Source organism: Setaria viridis, chromosome 3, assembly GCF_005286985.2.
Source record: "Setaria viridis chromosome 3, Setaria_viridis_v4.0, whole genome shotgun sequence".
Lineage (NCBI taxonomy): Eukaryota > Viridiplantae > Streptophyta > Magnoliopsida > Poales > Poaceae > Setaria > Setaria viridis.
In genome coordinates, this window is record NC_048265.2 from 16,615,244 (window position 1) to 16,632,909 (window position 17,666).

Here is a 17,666-nt window from a genome sequence, read left to right on the forward strand (position 1 = left end):
ATTCGCGAGATGAATCTATTAAGCCTAATTAGTCCATGATTTGATAATGTGGTGCTATAGTAACCATTTGCTAATGATGGATCAATTAGGCTTAATAGATTCGTCTCGCGAATTAGCACATGGTTTTGCAATTAGTTTTATAATTAGCTCATGTTTAGTCCTCCTAATTAGCATTCGAACATCCGATGTGACACTGCTAAAGTTTTAGCACCTAGTATCCAAACACCCAAAAATAAGAATAAGAAGAGCAAGTATGACCGAATTTTAGATACAAATGATATATATTAGATGATTTTGTTTTTTATCCAATATGGTTGTTCGAGTAACGAGGCCATTAAGCTAACATGAAAATATCAATGTGGAACTAAGGAGCGTCAGAACCATAAAAAGAACTTAGCATGAAACCAGACTATCTACCTTGCTGCACAGTTGGGGTCTCTTTTGGGTGTGATTGGTTGCTCGCACATACCCGGAACCGGGCTCCCCACGTGCGACTAAGGCCTGATTGGTTACCTGGGCCTTTCGCTGGGCCTGGTTCGCCGGGTGCAAAAATACCCTCAGAGCCTGGCTCCCGTGGTGTGGCCGATTCGACCTTCTCCCCAGAGCGGGTGCGGCGCGTGCAAGGCGAGCGCGCGGCGGGCGAAAAAGCTTTCGCGCGTGCACGCGGGAAGCTTTGGCGCCTTCGCTAGGGTTATCGGGCGATTTCGCGCCATTCCGCGGCCATAAATGGCGACCCCGACCCTTCCCCTTCCCTCTCGCGCAGATTTGTTCCTCCACCGACGGCTCGCAGGTTAGGGTTGGACCCTTGTCCCCTTTCGTTGTTGTTTTTGATCTTCGGAGGCCTGATCTACCACCCCCATGGGTTTTCTTTGGTTCGCAGGTTGGAGTTGTTGACGGATCTGTTGGGCAAGGCAAGTTTTTTTGCATCCTTTGTTCGGATTTCGTCAAAACCGTAACCCTAGGGTTCGATAATCCCACTGACCGGTGCTTTTCTTATGTGACACATGCAGGCCCCCACTGGATCTGAGTTCTTCGGTTGTTCCTAGGTACGATTCTTGAGTTTAAGGACCCGATCTGATTTCTTTACTGGTTCGTATGTACGATTTTTTAGTTTACGCACCCGATCTGAGATATTAGGTTCGGTTCTGAGTGATTACTTATTTTTTTGGTTGCTAGGTTTGCCGATCAGACTCCCCCTCCTCCGGACGCCACCGATCTGTTCGTGGTTCGGTTGCGGATCTGAGTTCCCCGTCCTCTCACACACTGTTCTCCTTGTTGCTTGCCCCTCTGTGCATGCGCATGTTATCCTAAAACCATGCTGTCGATGGTTACTATGTGGTTGAAATGATGGCTACCAGTGTTGTTTGATATGTGAGCATACTCTGAGCACACTTGTTCATGATGTTGATGCGTGTATATGGATCTGAGCATATTTTTCCATGTGAATGGTATGTTTTTAGATTGGTCTGAGCCTTGTTGTTCATGTCAATGATGTCTTCATGTTGATCTTATTATTGTTGTCCATGTGAATGATGTTTTACAATACTGATCTGAGTCATGTTGTCCATGTCAGTGATGTTTTCATATATTGATCTGAGCCTTGTTGTCCATGTCAATGATGTGTTTAGATATTGATCTCAGTCTTGTTGTCCATGCTAGTGATGTGTTTATATATTTATCTGAGCTTCTGTTGTCCATGCCAGTGATGTGTTTATATATTTATCTGAGCTTCTGTTGTCCATGCCAACGATGTGTTTATATATTGATCTGAGGTTCTGTTGCCCATGTCAGTGACCCTTATTTTGCATGTTATTCATATAGATGGCTCTTGAAGACAAGAGACGCATGCTTATTATTCATGCAGCTGCTCTAGTGGCTGCCATGTATGCATTCTTCCTGAATAGGCTTAGGATGGCTAAACCCTCACGTCCTCAGATTAGTTATGCCCCAATGAGTGCTATGGATGAGAAAAGGCAAAAAAAACTTGAATAGAATTTATAACTGTAATGATGTAGAGTATGTAAACATGTTTCGCATGAGAAGAGCCCCTTTCTTCAGGCTATGTAATTTGTTTAGGGGCAGGGACTTGCTTAGAGATACCATACATAGCAGTGTAGAAGAGCAACTTGCTATGTTTCTCCATGTTGTTGGGCATAACCAAAGGTTTAGAGTTATCCATGAAAGTTGGAGGAGATCTGTAGAGACAATAAGTAGACATTTCAAAGAGGTGTTGTATGCAATTGGTGAACTTAGGCATGAGATGATTAAGGCTCCATCAACTGAGACACCTCTTAAGATTACAAACAGCTCAAGATGGTACCCATATTTCAAGGTAACACAATAGTATCCATATGACACAAATAATGCATAATTGAGTAAAAATTTTGTAATTAAGTGTTGTTGGGTTTATGTAGGATTGTGTTGGGGCTATAGATGGCACTCACATCTATGCTAGAGTCCCAGCTAAGATGCAATCAGCATTTAGGGGGAGGAAACACTATACAACTCAAAATGTGGTAGCCGCAGTGGACTTTGACTTGAAGTTCACTTATGTGTTGGCTGGCTGGGAGGGTTCTGCACATGATGCCACCATTCTAGAAGATGCACTAGAGAGAGAGGATGGGTTAAGGGTTCCACAAGGTAATGAATTAAATTAGTTCCATAAACCTAGTTACAAACTAGTTGACTCTAGGACTAATACTTGTTTGTAATCTTTCTAGGGAAATTCTATCTGGTAGATGCTGGATATGCATGCCGTCCTGGATTCCTATCTCCTTACAGGGGTACTAGATATCATCTTAATGAGTTTGGTGGTAGAAATTACCCAACCAATCCAAGGGAGCTGTTCAATTTGAGGCATTCTAGTCTGCGTGTTACGGTTGAAAGAGCTTTTGGGGCTTTAAAAAATAGATTTCGCATTATTGACTACAAACCTTTTCATCCATTCAAGACACAAGTGAAGTTGGTCATTGCTTGTTGCATTTTACATAATTGGATTCTGGGGCATGGACCTGATGAGGTTATTCCTCTTGAGTCCACATGGGAGCCTAATTCTGTTAATGGTCATGGGATCCCTGTTGATGACAATGCAGCTTGGGCTTCTGTTAGAGATGAATGGGCTAATCAAATGTGGGCTAGTAGGTGTAATTCACATTTGTAGACATTGGATAACTTTGCTATGGTGTTGTAATGTTTCTGTTCCTTTTGTACCTTCAAACATTGGACAACTATGCTATGATGTTATGTTATTCCTGTTCTTGTATTTATTTTTCTTTCTCACTTTGAGGCATTAGACAACCAATTGAACTACAATTAATGGACAAGTGTGCATTGATGATATGTGCATTCTGTTAATTTTCATAAGGCTTTGGGCTATATGCAATGATGATATGTGCATTCTGTTAATTTTCATGAGGCTTTGGGCTATATGCAATGATGATATGTGCATTCTATTTCTATATGCATTGGTGTATAGTTATTGCACATACATGAGGCATTAGGTTGTATGCAATGATGTTTTACTATTTCCTGAGGCAATGGGCAACATGTAATGATGTTTACTAGGACATGGCACAAGTGAATGGTCAGTTTGACCTGATGGAGGAACTTGAGGCTGCTGAGGTTGTTGCCCAAGCTGCCATCCATGCTGGTGGCCGGGCTGCACCTCAAGCTGCTGGCCAGGCTGCCGCAGCTGCTGGAGGCGTGGCTGCAGGTGTTGGTGGTGCTGGGTAGTAACCCAGGGCTGCTATGAGGTGGACTAATGTGATGTCTGCATTTGTGCTTCACCGCTTATGTCAACTAATCTCTACTGGTGTGAGAACTGACAAGGGGTTCAAGGAAGTGCACTTGAACCAAGTTGCCAAGAGTGTCAATGAGTTCTCAGGGCTTGAGGTTACAGGGACTCAGGTCTACAACCATTTGAGGAAGTGGAGACAGAGGTGGGTCAGGGTGATCAAGCTGAGAGAACTAAGTGGTGCACTGTGGGATGATGACAACTTCATGATCACTTTGGAGGATAAGCACTACAAGGGCTATGTGCAGGTAATCTTATGTTTACTACCTCATCTGTTTTGTAAGATACCCAATTTTGCATATACTGATGATGTGTTACTTGTTTGGATTTCAGGCACACCCAAAGGATGTTGAACTGTTGAACAAGCCCATTGAGAACTACCAGTAGATGGAGGTGATCTTTGGGAATGGGTTGGCAACAGGGAAATTTGCTATGGGATCCAGTGAACCTTTGGGGTCCCCTTCTAACTTTGCAGATTCAAAGAATAACCATATCAAGCTGGATGATATGGCAGGGAAGTGTCAACCTGCTGGTCCTCTTGGTTCAGAAGCAGGGAACAAGAGGAAGAGATCCATGCTTAGTGAGGGGGATATTTTGGTGATGACTGGGATGACTGATGCTGTCAACAATGTTGCCAATGCCATTATTCAGACCAAGGTAGAGGATGTGCACCCTGATCTCTATGATGCTATCATGTTCATGCCTGGTTTCACTGATGAAGAACTGATGGCTGCCTATGAACACCTTCTTGGCAACAAGGCTCATGGTGCTGCTTTTGTCAAGATGAATGGTTCTCACAGGGTGTTGTGGTTGAGGACCTACTTGGCAAAGCACTTCTACATGCAGTGAGGCTCTTGTGCAAAGACCTACTTTTGTGCAATGACTATTTTTTTGTGCAGTGACTGCTGATCAGATGGTGGCTTTTTTTTTTGCATGAGCCTCCTGGTCAACTCCTTCATTCTTTTGTGCAGTCAGCCTGACCCTCTTCTGTTGGTAGCCTCCTGGTAGCTGATTAGTGACTGAACATTGATTCATCAGATGTGATGACTGACTGACCCATTGCCAATGATGCTGCTGTGTTGATGAATGAGCATATGCCCATTGCCAATGATGTCGCTGTTGCTTTATTGTTATTTTCATTCTAAGCATATGCCCATTGCAATGATGCTGCTATTGCTTGTTGCTTTCATGTCATTGCCAGTCTAAGCATTTGGCTCCTGATTTCTGCAGTTACTTGTTGTGTTGTTCTAATGTTACTGTGACCATATGCCCAATGCCAATGATAAGTTCATGTTACATTCTGTTCTAATTTCTGTCATTTTGCTACCTACTTACATATAATTCAGAATATGAGCTTATGCCCTTTAAAAATGATCAGTACATTCCTAATTCAGTCATTTATCTCAATTATGTCCTAATTTCTGTCATTTTGCAACATGATTTCATCTAATTCATAATCTGTGCTAAATTCTGTCATTTTGCTATATGCTTTCATCTGTTCCTGAATCTGAGCATTAGCCATTTGCCAATGATATGTGCATTTCTGTTTTCTGAATCTGAGCAGTTCTTGTCAGGTTATTTGTAAGGCCAATGATACTTTGTTCTATGCTAATTTCTGTCATTTTGCTATATGCTTTCATCTGTTCCTGAATCTGAGCGTTAGCCTTTTGCCAATGATATGTCATTTCTATTTTCTGAATCTGAGCAGTTCTTGTCAGGTTATTTGTAAGGCCAATGATACTTTGTTTTGTCCATTTTTGTAGAAGACATGGCTTGGTACGTTGTCAGTGTTGGTCGTCAAACTGGAGTGTACTCCAGCTGGGAGGCTTGCCATGATCAGGTGAATGGATTCAAGGGAGCATGCTACAAGAAGTACAAGACCAAAGACGAAGCCATGCAAGCTTTTCATGGTGCAAAATTTGAAGCTGCAGAGCTACCGGCGCAACCTCGACCTATTATAAAGAATGCCCAATGGGACTGTAAATATATCTTAATGTTGTTAGAGGCTTTAATTATCCTAGTTCAAGCTGTAATAATTGTGGTTTTAGTTTCAAAGTCTAAGTAATTTTAGTTTAGTTACAAACTCTAGTTTCCTCAAAAATTATGTTTGACCACTGACAGGTAACTTCACCTGATCAATGCAATTGGTGATTGGAACCGCCTCTATGCGATCAACCAAACAGCGTCTGATTTTTGAATTCCAGGTTCGTACGTGCAACCAATCACCGTATCTTCGCAGCCTGGTTCAACTCAAACGACAACCAAACATGACCTCTTTGCATCCCCAGATCCTAGTTCCGGTCGACCTGGTTCCCTGGTGCGAGCCAGGCTCATCAGGGAAGAGAACCAATCACACCCTTTAGCAGCTGGCAGCCAACACTGCTATCTGCCGCTCTGCATATCAATATTAACCACCATATCATGAACTATAGGGCAGCGACTGATGATAGTAGGCCATGAAATTTTAGAAAATGGGTGCATAACTCACATCGGTTGATATCCTAGACACCAAAGCAAAAAAACGTGAGTTACAGCCTCACAGGGTCCAAAGGTTGCAGATGGCTCAATAAAGCTATGGTATTTCCCAGTAAAGTATCATTGAGAGTTTGAGACCATATCCTAAACGGATGTGGTCAGGTTTTAAGACAAATCTTGGTTTGATTTTTTTTTCTCGACCACACAAGAGCTCCCTAAATTATTACATCAAGAAGAAGGAAGTATGACACTCTCGTTTCATGAGGATAGAAAATCCACAAAAATGGACGCATCAATAGAGCAATAGCAATGTGTATTTCCTCTAGCAGGTGTTGGCCCCCTCTGAATTTGTTGTCAAGCTCCACCACTACATAGAACGCATGAACTCGACAACTTGGAAAGCCTGAAACATGGAGAACAGTGAGATACATTTATGTATGCTATTCATAGAGAAGTAACACACAAAGATCTGGTACTGAACAAAATGAAGATTTGGTAGGGAACCCTAGCCGCGGACCAGACCCTTGGCAAAATGTAAGTAAAGAAATAAATAAAAGAGCCCATAAATTTCCTGTACTCTGTAAATCAAGTAAAGAAAGGGCAGGAAGAGTAATTAATGATAATTACTTTAAGAAGCATCGTTCAGAGATGCAAACTGCAGCATACAGAAAAAGATGCAAGCTGCAAATGGATTCTGAACTTTTCTATACTGGAGAGCAAAGAAAACTCACTAAGCATAATTAGTAAATGCCATACTTGTGACTGGACTTGATTTTCACATGTAATTGTTTGGTTTTTGATGAAATCATCACTTCAATCCATTAATGAGGCAAGAGGCATCAAAACAAATATGATCCAGAGCACTGCACCCTAGCTCCCCATTAAATCATTCATTGAAGTTCTCCTAGCCTATAATTCTTTAAAGTATAACAACACATCTTTAATATTTCAGAGTTGTCCTTAGGCTACACACTTCAAATATTTGCTATGCACAAGATGAAATGGAGCAAGAAGAAAGAGAGGTCAGAACAGTTATTCAGCTTATGTAATTAGCTTGGGTTTTTCATGGATGCAAAAATCATGATAGGCTGCATCTGTACTGGTTGAATCAACTATATGTGCATATATCGGCTTCTCAATTTCGGAAGGCTTCAGGCTTTATCTGGTAGCCCAGGTAAGGAATATCTTGCACAGAGCACATTTTTTCAAATCTGCAGGCCACACAACAACCTTTGGGTCAGGCATAAGCACTAATATATTTAACTAATCAGGAGGGTAGGGCTTGAACCTGGAACTAAGAAGCTAAATCATAAAAATGGAGAGAGCTCTGACCCATTACATACCTTTGTGAGGAATGCACCTGCAAAAGAAGGCACACTGAAATTATTTAGCAGGAAAAAAACTGTGCAGACATCATAATTTGGAGAAGAAATTATTTAGCAAGCTGAAATGGAAACCAACTGTGTCCTGATTCCTAAAGCAGGCAATCAATCAATCTGGGGATGGAAAAAAGAATGGCAACAACGGGAGAGAGGAGCACCACGACGTGAGTTAGCGGCTGTGTTGATGGAAACATGTGCGGCATGGAGATGGAGCCGCGAAGGACCTTGGTCACCGTGAAGAAGAGCAGAGATGGAGGCCGAATCGATGGGGGCAGCCTGCCTGTTTCTGCGGTGGCGACCTCTGTTGCTGGGCGTGAATGGGACGCCGACGCGGTGACGGGAGTCACCGGGGGTGGGTATCACCAGGTGGCAGAGGACGGCAGCAAGATTGAGTATGAGTGTGGGCTTCTAGGAGTGCAGCGGCAGTGTAGAATCCAAGCTGGAATGGGAGACGACCTCCATTGCGGGTTGGCATGACAGTGATTGGATCGACCGAATTCGTCCCAACCAGATGGTGGCCGAGGTGCTGGGGTCACCGACGAAGAAGACGATGCGGGAGGAACTGGTGCTTCCCGTTGGTAGTGGAGTGGCCGCCTCAAGGGAGGCCAGCTCCGGAGGGTTGACGACGGCGGATCTGTTGGGCAACGGTGCGAGTGACGACGGAGGTGGGGTGGGGCGAGGTGCACGAACGGAAGCTTTCCTCTTCACCATGTTGTCACCTCGACCGCGGCGGCACCGGCCGCGCCGCTCGGTGGCAGGCGCCCAAGGGCCCACGGGCGGCGTGGGCGCGGTGGCGCGGCGGCCGGAGCAGCACGGGCCCACGCGGCAGCGCACGGGGCTCGCGGCGGCCGACGCCGCGCTCAGGAGTACGGGGCCGGCGTGGCTAGACGTAGCGCATGGCCCCCGCGGCGCACGGGTCCCGCGGTGGCCGGCGCAGCGTACGGGAGCGCGGGGGCTGACGCGGCCGGGCACAACGCACGAGCCCCCGCGGCGGCACACAGGCCTCGCGGCGGTCGGCGCGACGCCCGGCCTCGCGGCGGCCGCGAGGCCGGGGTGGCGCACGGGGGCGTGGGGCTGGCGTGGCCGGGCGCGGCGCACGGGCTCCGCGGCTCGCGGGGACGCGGTGGCGCAGGGGTCGGCGCGGCGCACAGGCTCCCATGGCGGTCGGGTCGGCGCACGGAGGTGCGGCCGGCGGAGGAGGACGGCGGTGGCGGCGGCAGGAGCGACAGCCGAACCGCGCTGTGTGGGCCAGCCCACTTGCTCGATTTCTTCAAGAGGCCACGACGAAGCGTACGGCCGGCGGCAGCTGCTCCCCATCGCCTGAAGGCTGAAGCGGACGCAGAGGTGGCGGGCCTCCGTGGACACGTGGCGCGAGGCGACAGGCGAGGCGACGCTGAGGCTCTCCGACGCCTCCAAATCTTTCAGCGATATATCTACGCATACTAGCTGGCCCCGCATCTGGTAGCCTGCGTTGGGCTTGCTCTTATCCAACCTGGCCCACGACTCAATGAAAATCACACGAAAACTCTGCCAACTTTCCCCGAAGGAAAAAACTAGGCCCGGCCTTCTGAGCCCAATATGGCGTGCCTTTGTTTTATAACTAGGCTAGTGTGGTGTGCCGCTTCATCTGAATTAGCCAGGCGCTTTATCTGCTTTGTTTTTTTTTTCAGGGGCAGGCGCTAGGAGTAGGACCAATCAGCTTTGCTCCAGAAATCCTATAAGAATCCTTTTTTGTAAATGAAAACCGAAAACTGAAAGGAAGGACGGAAAGAGCAAGTCAAAAGCGTTTGATAAAGCCTTTTGAGTGGACAGAGGATGGTGCCAGAGCTAACGTGATATATCAGATATCCATCCACTGTCAGACTCCTCCCGCCGCTCGTAGATTCCCATTCCCCCTTTAATTAACGATTAATAACAAGTTTAATAAAGCCAAATATTGTTGCCAAAGTTTGTGTCGACCAAAAGAAATCCTCAGTCCTCAACCGCCTGTGCGATGCCAGCTTGCGCGCCACTCAAACCATCGCGCTCTGGCTGATCAGCCGATGACACGGGCCGGCGCACTCGAGATTTCCCTGATCCCCCGCAGACCGCAGGCGGTGGCCGGTGCTCACGTCAACCCAACCGCCCCCTTGCGTGCACCTGGTGAGTGATGACGACCAGCCGCGGAACCGGAGCACTTTCATGCCATCAGACCAAGTCACCAGCAACGGTACCAGAACTCGTTGCGTACCCCCCGAAACAGCACGCGAACAAGGAGGCCGGCTCAAACAGTCCTCCGCGACATGAGCGCCCGCAACGGGCCGAGGACCAGCACCAGAACATGCGCGCGCCAGTGCCAACTGCCATGGGGGATCAGGGATGGGAAGGCTCGCGCTCGCCATTTCGCCAACGCCAAGCCAGGGTAGGCAGGGGTTTGCCCATGCACCGCCACATGAGCGCATAAATACGTCCCGATCTGCTTTCCGTGCCCGCTCGCCCCCGGCGGATGATTGGAGCTCTCCCATCGGCATCGCCCGTCGCCACGGCTGTTTAAAGGCGAAGGCGATCGAGCGCACGCGGCCGGGGGGCCTCGGTCAGGTTGGTTAGGTGCCCCGTACGTGTTCCACATCTCATTTGATTCGGCAGGGAACCCGGCGCGCCAGAAATTAGCTGGGCGTGCTGTGCTGCCGGGGATGGCTCGGCAACGATGCCAACCAACCCTCTCGCGTGACGTTCCCAGGACCCGTCGGCCAGCTACCGCTCCGGCTACAATTATACACGAGCCGCCAAACTTGTGATCTGAATTCTGAGATGCGTGTCTAGTTGCGTCGCTGGTCTGCTGGAACATTAGGATCCCCCCCTACAATGATCTTGATCCAGCAGATGCGGTTCCTTACAAACAACGATCAGATAATCAGGCGACAGGAAGCTACTATGGTCTCCATCTCTTCGTAGCCACACCAGCTTCCCTACCGGTGCGGCAGTGCTCGTCAGAGAAGGCTACTTGTGCAGTTCGATCTCAGCTGAGTACTTGCCTACTTCATAATAAACCGTTGTGGAATCCTATCGTCCGGCACTACTTTCAGCTTGAATGAGCTTAATAAAAGTCCGTGGTACACAATATCTTTCAGAAAGAAAAGTTAAGTTATGGTACATCTCGGAGGGTTTTGTTAACACCAAAGGACATCTAAGGACTAAAAGGGTGGATGATGATCTGGGAAGCAGAGGTTGCAGTAGGCCAGGGAGGGACTGCACCGTCCTTTGGCGCCGGGCGACCCGGAGGCGGCTTTTGTTCCTCATGATTTAAGGGCGTGGTGGGTGGCCCATGCCGCTCAACCACTCATCATGCACGTCACTGAATCGAGTGTCCTGCCCAACTAACTTTTACCTCCCCCCATGATATGATCATGGCGACAGCGCCCGCATCTGCCCTGCCGCTGCCGGGCGTATTTCTTTCTATCGGAAGAGGGCTCTCGGTCAAAATTTTCTGCTGCAGGGGAGGCTGGGAGCATGGAGCAAATGCTCGGAAAGATTGGTGTCACCCCCTCAAACAGGTCAAAAGATAGCATATATACATCTTTTTCTATCCGTGACATGATGGCTACTTCCACATAAAAAGATAAGACCTGCTTACAAAAGAGAAAAATGGATGATACCATCCGCCACTTTCTCTGGGATCCTGTAGCATTCGCTTTCCTCCCTCGAGTCCTGACTGACAGCTCCATTTTTCTTCGAAGTGAATACCGACAGCTCCATTTGGCAATCCTAACAAGCAACAGCGTCCCGGAGAGGAACAGCTGTGCAATATGCAATTGGGTGCGATTCTGGTACAAAAAGAGGTGCTCGCAATTCTGTGAAACAATGAGTGTAGCGAGGAAAAGGGACTGTAGGTCAGTAGGTAGGAGCGGAGAAATTCCAAAGACTGTACTGTACCGTAGCTACAGCAGCAAGCGCGGTCCAGTATGGCCAGAAAGTGCCATACAACAGAATGGCTTCACTGATGGATTATTTCAGGGGACAAGGCTACCAGAGTATACCAAACGTAAGATCCATGGAAGGAAAATTGCCTTCGGAAAAACCTATGCTTGATTTGCTGAAACACTTTTTGCTCAACAGATCTATACAGCTGCTCCCAGCAGAGGAGGTGAACACTTGTACCGACACTGAACAAACGAATCCAACCGAGAAAGAATGAGGCCCCTCTGAAGATTACAAGCCCAGCATATACCTGTTCTGCGGTGCTGAACCGATCGAGATTCTTGTGGCTCCATCAGAGACCGATTCGCTGCGGTCTCAGTGCGCCACCGCGGTCCGGGACTGCAGAGTGATGCTCTTCTGGCTCGGGATGGCGAGCATGGCGGTGTGGTCCAGGAAGTCCTTGAGGTCCACCACCGACTGCAGGATCCGCCTGAGGTCGTCGGCGCGCATGAACCCGGCCGCGCCAAGCCGGCGCACGGCGTAGACGTAGATGGTGAGGCAGCCCTTCCGGAACTTGAACCGCGCCATCTCGCTGCCGGAGAGCCCGCGGATGAGCTTCTTGTTCACGTCCCCGAGCGGGATCATGGCCGGCCACAGCTGGTCCACGGCCGCCTTCATGCTCTCGGACTCGAACACGAAGAGCACCACCTTGGACTTCTTGGTGCCCAGGCCCAGCGTCAGCGTGTGCCACGCCTGGTGCGCCAAGATGGTGAAGCTGGTGGGCATGTAGGTGGTGGTGGACGGGAACGGCAGGCTCTGGCACTCGCTCAGGTACGACGGCGGGATGTCCAGCAGCCGCAGCAGCTCCAGCGGCGACGCCCGCCGCACCGTGAACGACTTGACGATGAACTGCCCCCCGAACCGGATGCCCTTCACGTCGGCGCACGGCTTGAAGTGCGCCGCCTGCTCCGACTGCTTCTCCTTGTCATTGTCCTTCTCCTTGTGCTTGTGCTTGTGCTTGTGCTTCTTCTTCTCCTCTGCCATGGCGTGCTTTCGGCTGGAGTGAGCTGTGCTGCTGGGATGGTGTCCGGGGAAAAGGCTGTAATGACGAGTCCCACGGCTCCCCTCCCCCCTCGCTGTGCTGTGCCTGCTGGTACCATATCACAAAGGTGCTGTCAGAGTGAAGGGCCAGCCGCTTGGGCATTAAGGAAGAGCTTAGCTTTACCATTCTTTTAACGTATATAATCGGTCGGGTAGGTTGGTCAGGCAACGCGGAGGCGTTGTTGGCAACGCTCCCCGTCTTTGCCATATATATATATATAAACGCGCTAACACTAGTTTATTTCAGAATCTTTGTACACGCACGCATGCGTGTCTACTTCTGTGTTGATGTCTATAGTTTCACCTGTTCCTTTTCGTGTAGTGTAGCCCTACAAAGTAACCCAACTACGATGATGCTTCTCAGTGCCTGCACAAAAAGGCAGCACATGATTCCAGGTTTTGCTAAGGAATAATGAGGCCCCATTGGTGCACACCTGTAAACCTGATTCCAAATTTATTTTTCAGATGTTCTTGTACTAAGTTCGAGATGACTGATATTTTTTTTTTCAAAAAATGATTGATAAATTTCTTGGAGCAATATCACGGAACTACGAAGAGACAAAGAATATTGATCTAGAGATGCCAACGAGAGAACCCAAAATAAAAGCTATGCAAGATAGGTCTTGAAACATAACTGTTCACGCAATTGGTTTTGTGAGAAACAAAAACAACCAACGTTCCTGACGGCGGCTTACAGAAGCAGCAGCAAGTCTCGGCAGATCAGGTGAGCCATTGCTTTAGCTTCCGTTGTCCTCTCCACTTCTCTGGTCACAGCAGCTATGAAAGTGAGTGGTCTCGCCGATCTGTCGGAGGCTCTCCAGGTAGAATATCTTGACATATAAGATTATCACCAGTTCACCACAGATAGCTGTTCCCACACTTGGAAGAATGCTATGCTTAAAAGAGAATCCATTGAGGAATTACTACAACAACGACAGCACAACAACTTATGTCTAGCCAAACGATCATACTGAATGTTGACACTGTACAGCAAGCTCCCAAATCTGCAACCAATCCATTTTTATTGAATGTCTCCTCTTGATACATTATATATCTGCAAGTCTTCTTTTCAAAAGGGGATTGAGATATATTGCTTGTCGGCACATGTGGAAAGATTCAGATTTATCGGCCTGGTAAAAGGTTTGCATGTCTCAAGTCAATCCTCATAAGACAACAAAAGCCCAGGAATGTCACTATGTCAGTCAGGATTACAGACAGCAAAAGCATTAATTTACTGCCAACTCTATTTTGAAGCTAGCTGTTTCAGATGTTATCCCTATTGCTTTTTGTCGGCGGATTACAGAGGGGAAAGCACAAGAGTGAGCAAACAGAAGTACCTAGCGGCCATCACAATGGTACAGCTGGATAATGATTTCTCCAGTGCAACAACCAACCAACCTCAACATATAAATGTGCTCTAGTCTGAAGCTCAAAATCAATCTGCATTGATGACTAACTCAATGAATCAATGTAACAGAAAGCTCACGATTAGAAAGCACACGAGCTATTCTCAGCTATGGATACCAGAGTAGATGTCATGTCAAAATCAGAATTCAGATCTACGTGTCTACTAGTACTCTAGTTGAATGGAAGAAAGTTGTGAATTAAGCCTGAGAGAGTTGGCTCACCAACTGAAGAGTCAAGTCTTCACATACTTGGCCTTGAATTGCCTAACAGGGAAAATATAATCAGCAGCATGTACATAAAAACATCAAGTGTAAAAGTAAACATCTACCAATCCAGTTGTTCATATGTGCCTTGTAAGCTAAGAATACAAAAAAAGTCACCAGCAAGTACACGAATACATCAAATCGAGATACAAAACTTCTCTAAAGGAAGTTCATTTTGTTTCCTGCACGAAACTGCTCGTGCTTAAATTGTTTTGGATTGAAATGCACTATCGTAAATGATATATGGAGACCACTTAAAACACCTAGGTGAGCGCAGCGCATAATGTACACAAAACCAAATCAAAAGGAGGCGCAAGAATGTTACTCAATGCAGATCACTGGCACCAATGAGAAGCAGTAAATTTGTTCAAAATCTCGAGCTAGCAGGTGATCAGCTCACACGACATGCTATGATTACTGTACAACCGGTTTTTTCCAACTATCAGCATATTGTAAGGAAAAGAAAACACGATGGAATTGCGCTTTACTTTGTTCCAGCAAATATAATAACAAAACGAATTCTGGCTTTTGTTTTGACTTTTGAACGGAACGAATTTGGGTTTGCAAGGCTGGTAAACCGATGTTCCAAATGAAAAACATGAATTCATCTGGACAAAATACAAGGCAAAAAGCCCGTTACATTCACAGCTGGAATACTGTCTTCCGAAAGGAAAAAAACATCTGGAATACTGCTCCACTAAAAGGGGCAGTGGACACAGCACAACAACCATTGCCCAGTCCCAGAATTGGTTCTGGAACCCAAGGGGCAGCAGCAACCATAGTGAAACGACACGGTTCCACTTGCACTACACAAGCAACCAGATACAAAGTCAACCGATGAGCATGATGAGGAATCAACTGCAGGCAAGCGAGAGAATTCGATCCTACAGCTGCTGTATCAGATTTGGAAGGGGCGCAAGTCACCTGCAAACGGAAGGCAGAGCGGAGCGGCAGGCCTCTTCGCATCTCAGGGGAATACCATCGAACACCTAGGCAGTCCAACACGGGCTCCTGAAATTACTACAGCAGGGGAATCCCTTGGGAGCAAATGCCAGGTTGCTCCAAGGAAACAGGGAAGGAGATCGAGGCCCCGTGGAGAAGAGGAGAGGGGAAGCTGTCATCCTGACACGAGTCTGCGTCTGGTTGGCTGACGCAGCCCGGCGTGGGGTGAGCCGACGCCGCTTGCGCTGCGCAACGGGTCAAACCCGGAAGAAGCCAGAAAGGCAGGGGGAGACCGGAGATCTCCGCGGCGGCAATTCCCGCGGGCTCTGGCCGTGGCCGGAGTGGCCGCCGGCCGCGCGCGAACGCCGCGAAGGATGTCGCCTTCGTGACTCGAGTCGAGCCCCCCGCACGGTCGCACCGCACCACCCCACTCGGCGGCCGTCGAGCCGCAAGCGTGACTTCCCCTTTCCGTGCGGCCGGCCGATGATGGGCCACGGGGTTCGACCGCAGTCCGCGTATTGGGCCCGATGATGGGCCATACGATCCGATTCCAATTCAGTCAGAACAAGAACAACAATGGTGTGCTGTCTTTTGAATGAAAGTGGAGTCGACCGGCCGCTTAGTTAGAGCTCCACGTCTCATGATTCCCGTTCAAAGCTGAAGTGATTTTACAGTGGAAGTGATTCTTTGTTATTAATTTTATGGAGCAGCTCCTAACCTCTTAATTTATTTTAGAAAATTACTTCGTAGAATTATCAAAAAATATTTCTGTTTAGAAAATTATTTGGCAGAGGTCCTCTTGAATTCAGTCTATAAATTATTTTAAAAATTGTTTGGTAGAGCTTCGTCTATAAGTTATTTTGGGAGCTCACCACGATACAAATTGAATGCACGTAGCAGATGGATGAGGTCGTTCTCGTTCCCCGCACGTGTCAACTGTCAAGCAACACAAGAAATGCATGCAGATCATTTTAGAAAAAAAGAAATAAATGCATGTAGAAATTTGTTAAATAGGTGATGCATGCTCGATTTATTTTGGCAGACTCATAGGCATACGGGGCCGAATGCCGATGATGGCAGGATCATTCCAACATCTAACGTGAACGAGCTCATTAGATCCATTCGTGTTAGGATAGTACGCATTCCGCAAAGATCAAAAAGCTTAGTAAGTAGGCGTTACTTAAGAAAAAAATTCAAATTAATCTCTTTAAGTATAATGAAAGTTCAAATAACCTCTAAACTATATTTTGATTTAATTTATCCTCTAAACTATGCTATTTAGTTCAACTTACCCTATTTAGTTCAACTTACCTTAGTTCGTTATTTTTCCCTATAGAAGTTGAATTTTAATTTGAGACTTTGCACGATGTCAGCGGACATCATAATCTATATTAAAAAAATATTTTATGAATTTTCATCATTAGTTTTTATATAATTTTGTATCTCAATGATATTTTTTATTAAATATCCTACCCTATCAAAATGTTTACGTCTTATGTTGTCTACTGTCATCTTGCTAATTTTGAACTTAAAACTCCACTTGTGCGAGAAAAAAAAGATAAATTGTATTGGTAAATTAAACCAAATGGCATAGTTTAGAAGAGATTAAGAAATATCTAGGGGGTTATCTAGACTTTGTTACATTAGACTTTGTTATATGGAGAGTAATTTGACTTTTTCTTGCTGGTAGGTTCGTGTGTCCTTTACGATTCGAATAAATTCCGTGACAAACTCGTACCACGTAGTACTCGTACTACTGTACATCTCGCCGTTTTGTCAAACCAACGTCTGTAACAAACAAACAAGAACCTCGAGACGCTGGACGTCAGCATCCGGCGGCACGTAAAAAACAGACAAATAAACCAACTTTGGCGGTGGGCAACCGAAACGGATCGCAGCCGCGCAGCCGTTGACCGACCTTGGCAGGCCCGACGGCCGCGCGTCGACCGCGAGAAGACGCAGGCGCCCATCCGACGGCGCGAAGAGGATCAGACGGGCCATCCGCTCCCGCCCCGCCGGCCTCGGTCGCGCCCCAGGAACAGGAGCCGTTAGGGGTTGGTTCAAACTCTCGTGCGTGCCCGGCCGCAACGGCAACTGCCGGATCGAGGCGTGCGTCGACGCGTCGTCATGAGCCGCCGCTAGCTTTTGCGCCGAGGCCACCCCAACGGCACCGCCGCCGCGCCGTGAAATTCCTTCCACTCGTCGCTTTCCTGGCTTGTTTGGTGGTTTGCCTTTGCTGCCTTCCGGCCGCTCACGGATCACGTCTTCTCTTCGTCATCTGCTGCATTTCACTTAACCCCTCGAAAGACCGATGAATTTCAGTACGGTCCTCCTGTTACGGAACTGCGTTTCCCCAATTGGAAACAGCTAAGAACTAACCACGGGGCAGCTTAGTTGCTCTGGATT

At 47.4% G+C, this 17,666-nt stretch overlaps 1 protein-coding gene, 1 long non-coding RNA gene and 1 pseudogene across 3 annotated transcripts; 1 reads left to right on the top strand and 2 right to left on the bottom strand.

Annotated features, from left to right (window-relative positions):
* Positions 1 to 1,821: 1,821 nt before the first annotated feature.
* LOC140222176 (protein ALP1-like) lies at positions 1,822 to 4,180 on the top strand (annotated as a pseudogene).
* Positions 4,181 to 11,692: 7,512 nt separating this feature from the next.
* Positions 11,693 to 12,791, bottom strand: LOC117850377 (uncharacterized). Of its 2 annotated transcripts, none has more exons than XM_034732203.2 (2): positions 12,773 to 12,791; positions 11,693 to 12,694 (listed from the first exon to the last, which is right to left on the bottom strand). In XM_034732203.2, exon 2 carries the CDS (start codon positions 12,589 to 12,591, stop codon positions 11,923 to 11,925), a length of 669 nt encoding a protein of 222 aa, XP_034588094.1. In that variant the 5' UTR covers positions 12,592 to 12,694; positions 12,773 to 12,791; the 3' UTR covers positions 11,693 to 11,922. The 2 variants fall into 2 exon arrangements, with proteins under 2 accessions (XP_034588094.1, XP_034588093.1); XM_034732202.2 differs by having other exon boundaries at positions 11,693 to 12,697; positions 12,773 to 12,790.
* A 2,108-nt stretch (positions 12,792 to 14,899) lies between these two features.
* LOC117850379 (uncharacterized) lies at positions 14,900 to 15,885 on the bottom strand. Its single transcript, XR_011897783.1, has 2 exons — positions 15,243 to 15,885; positions 14,900 to 15,124 (listed from the first exon to the last, which is right to left on the bottom strand). It is a non-coding gene; the product is annotated as an uncharacterized lncRNA (long non-coding RNA).
* Positions 15,886 to 17,666: the final 1,781 nt, after the last annotated feature.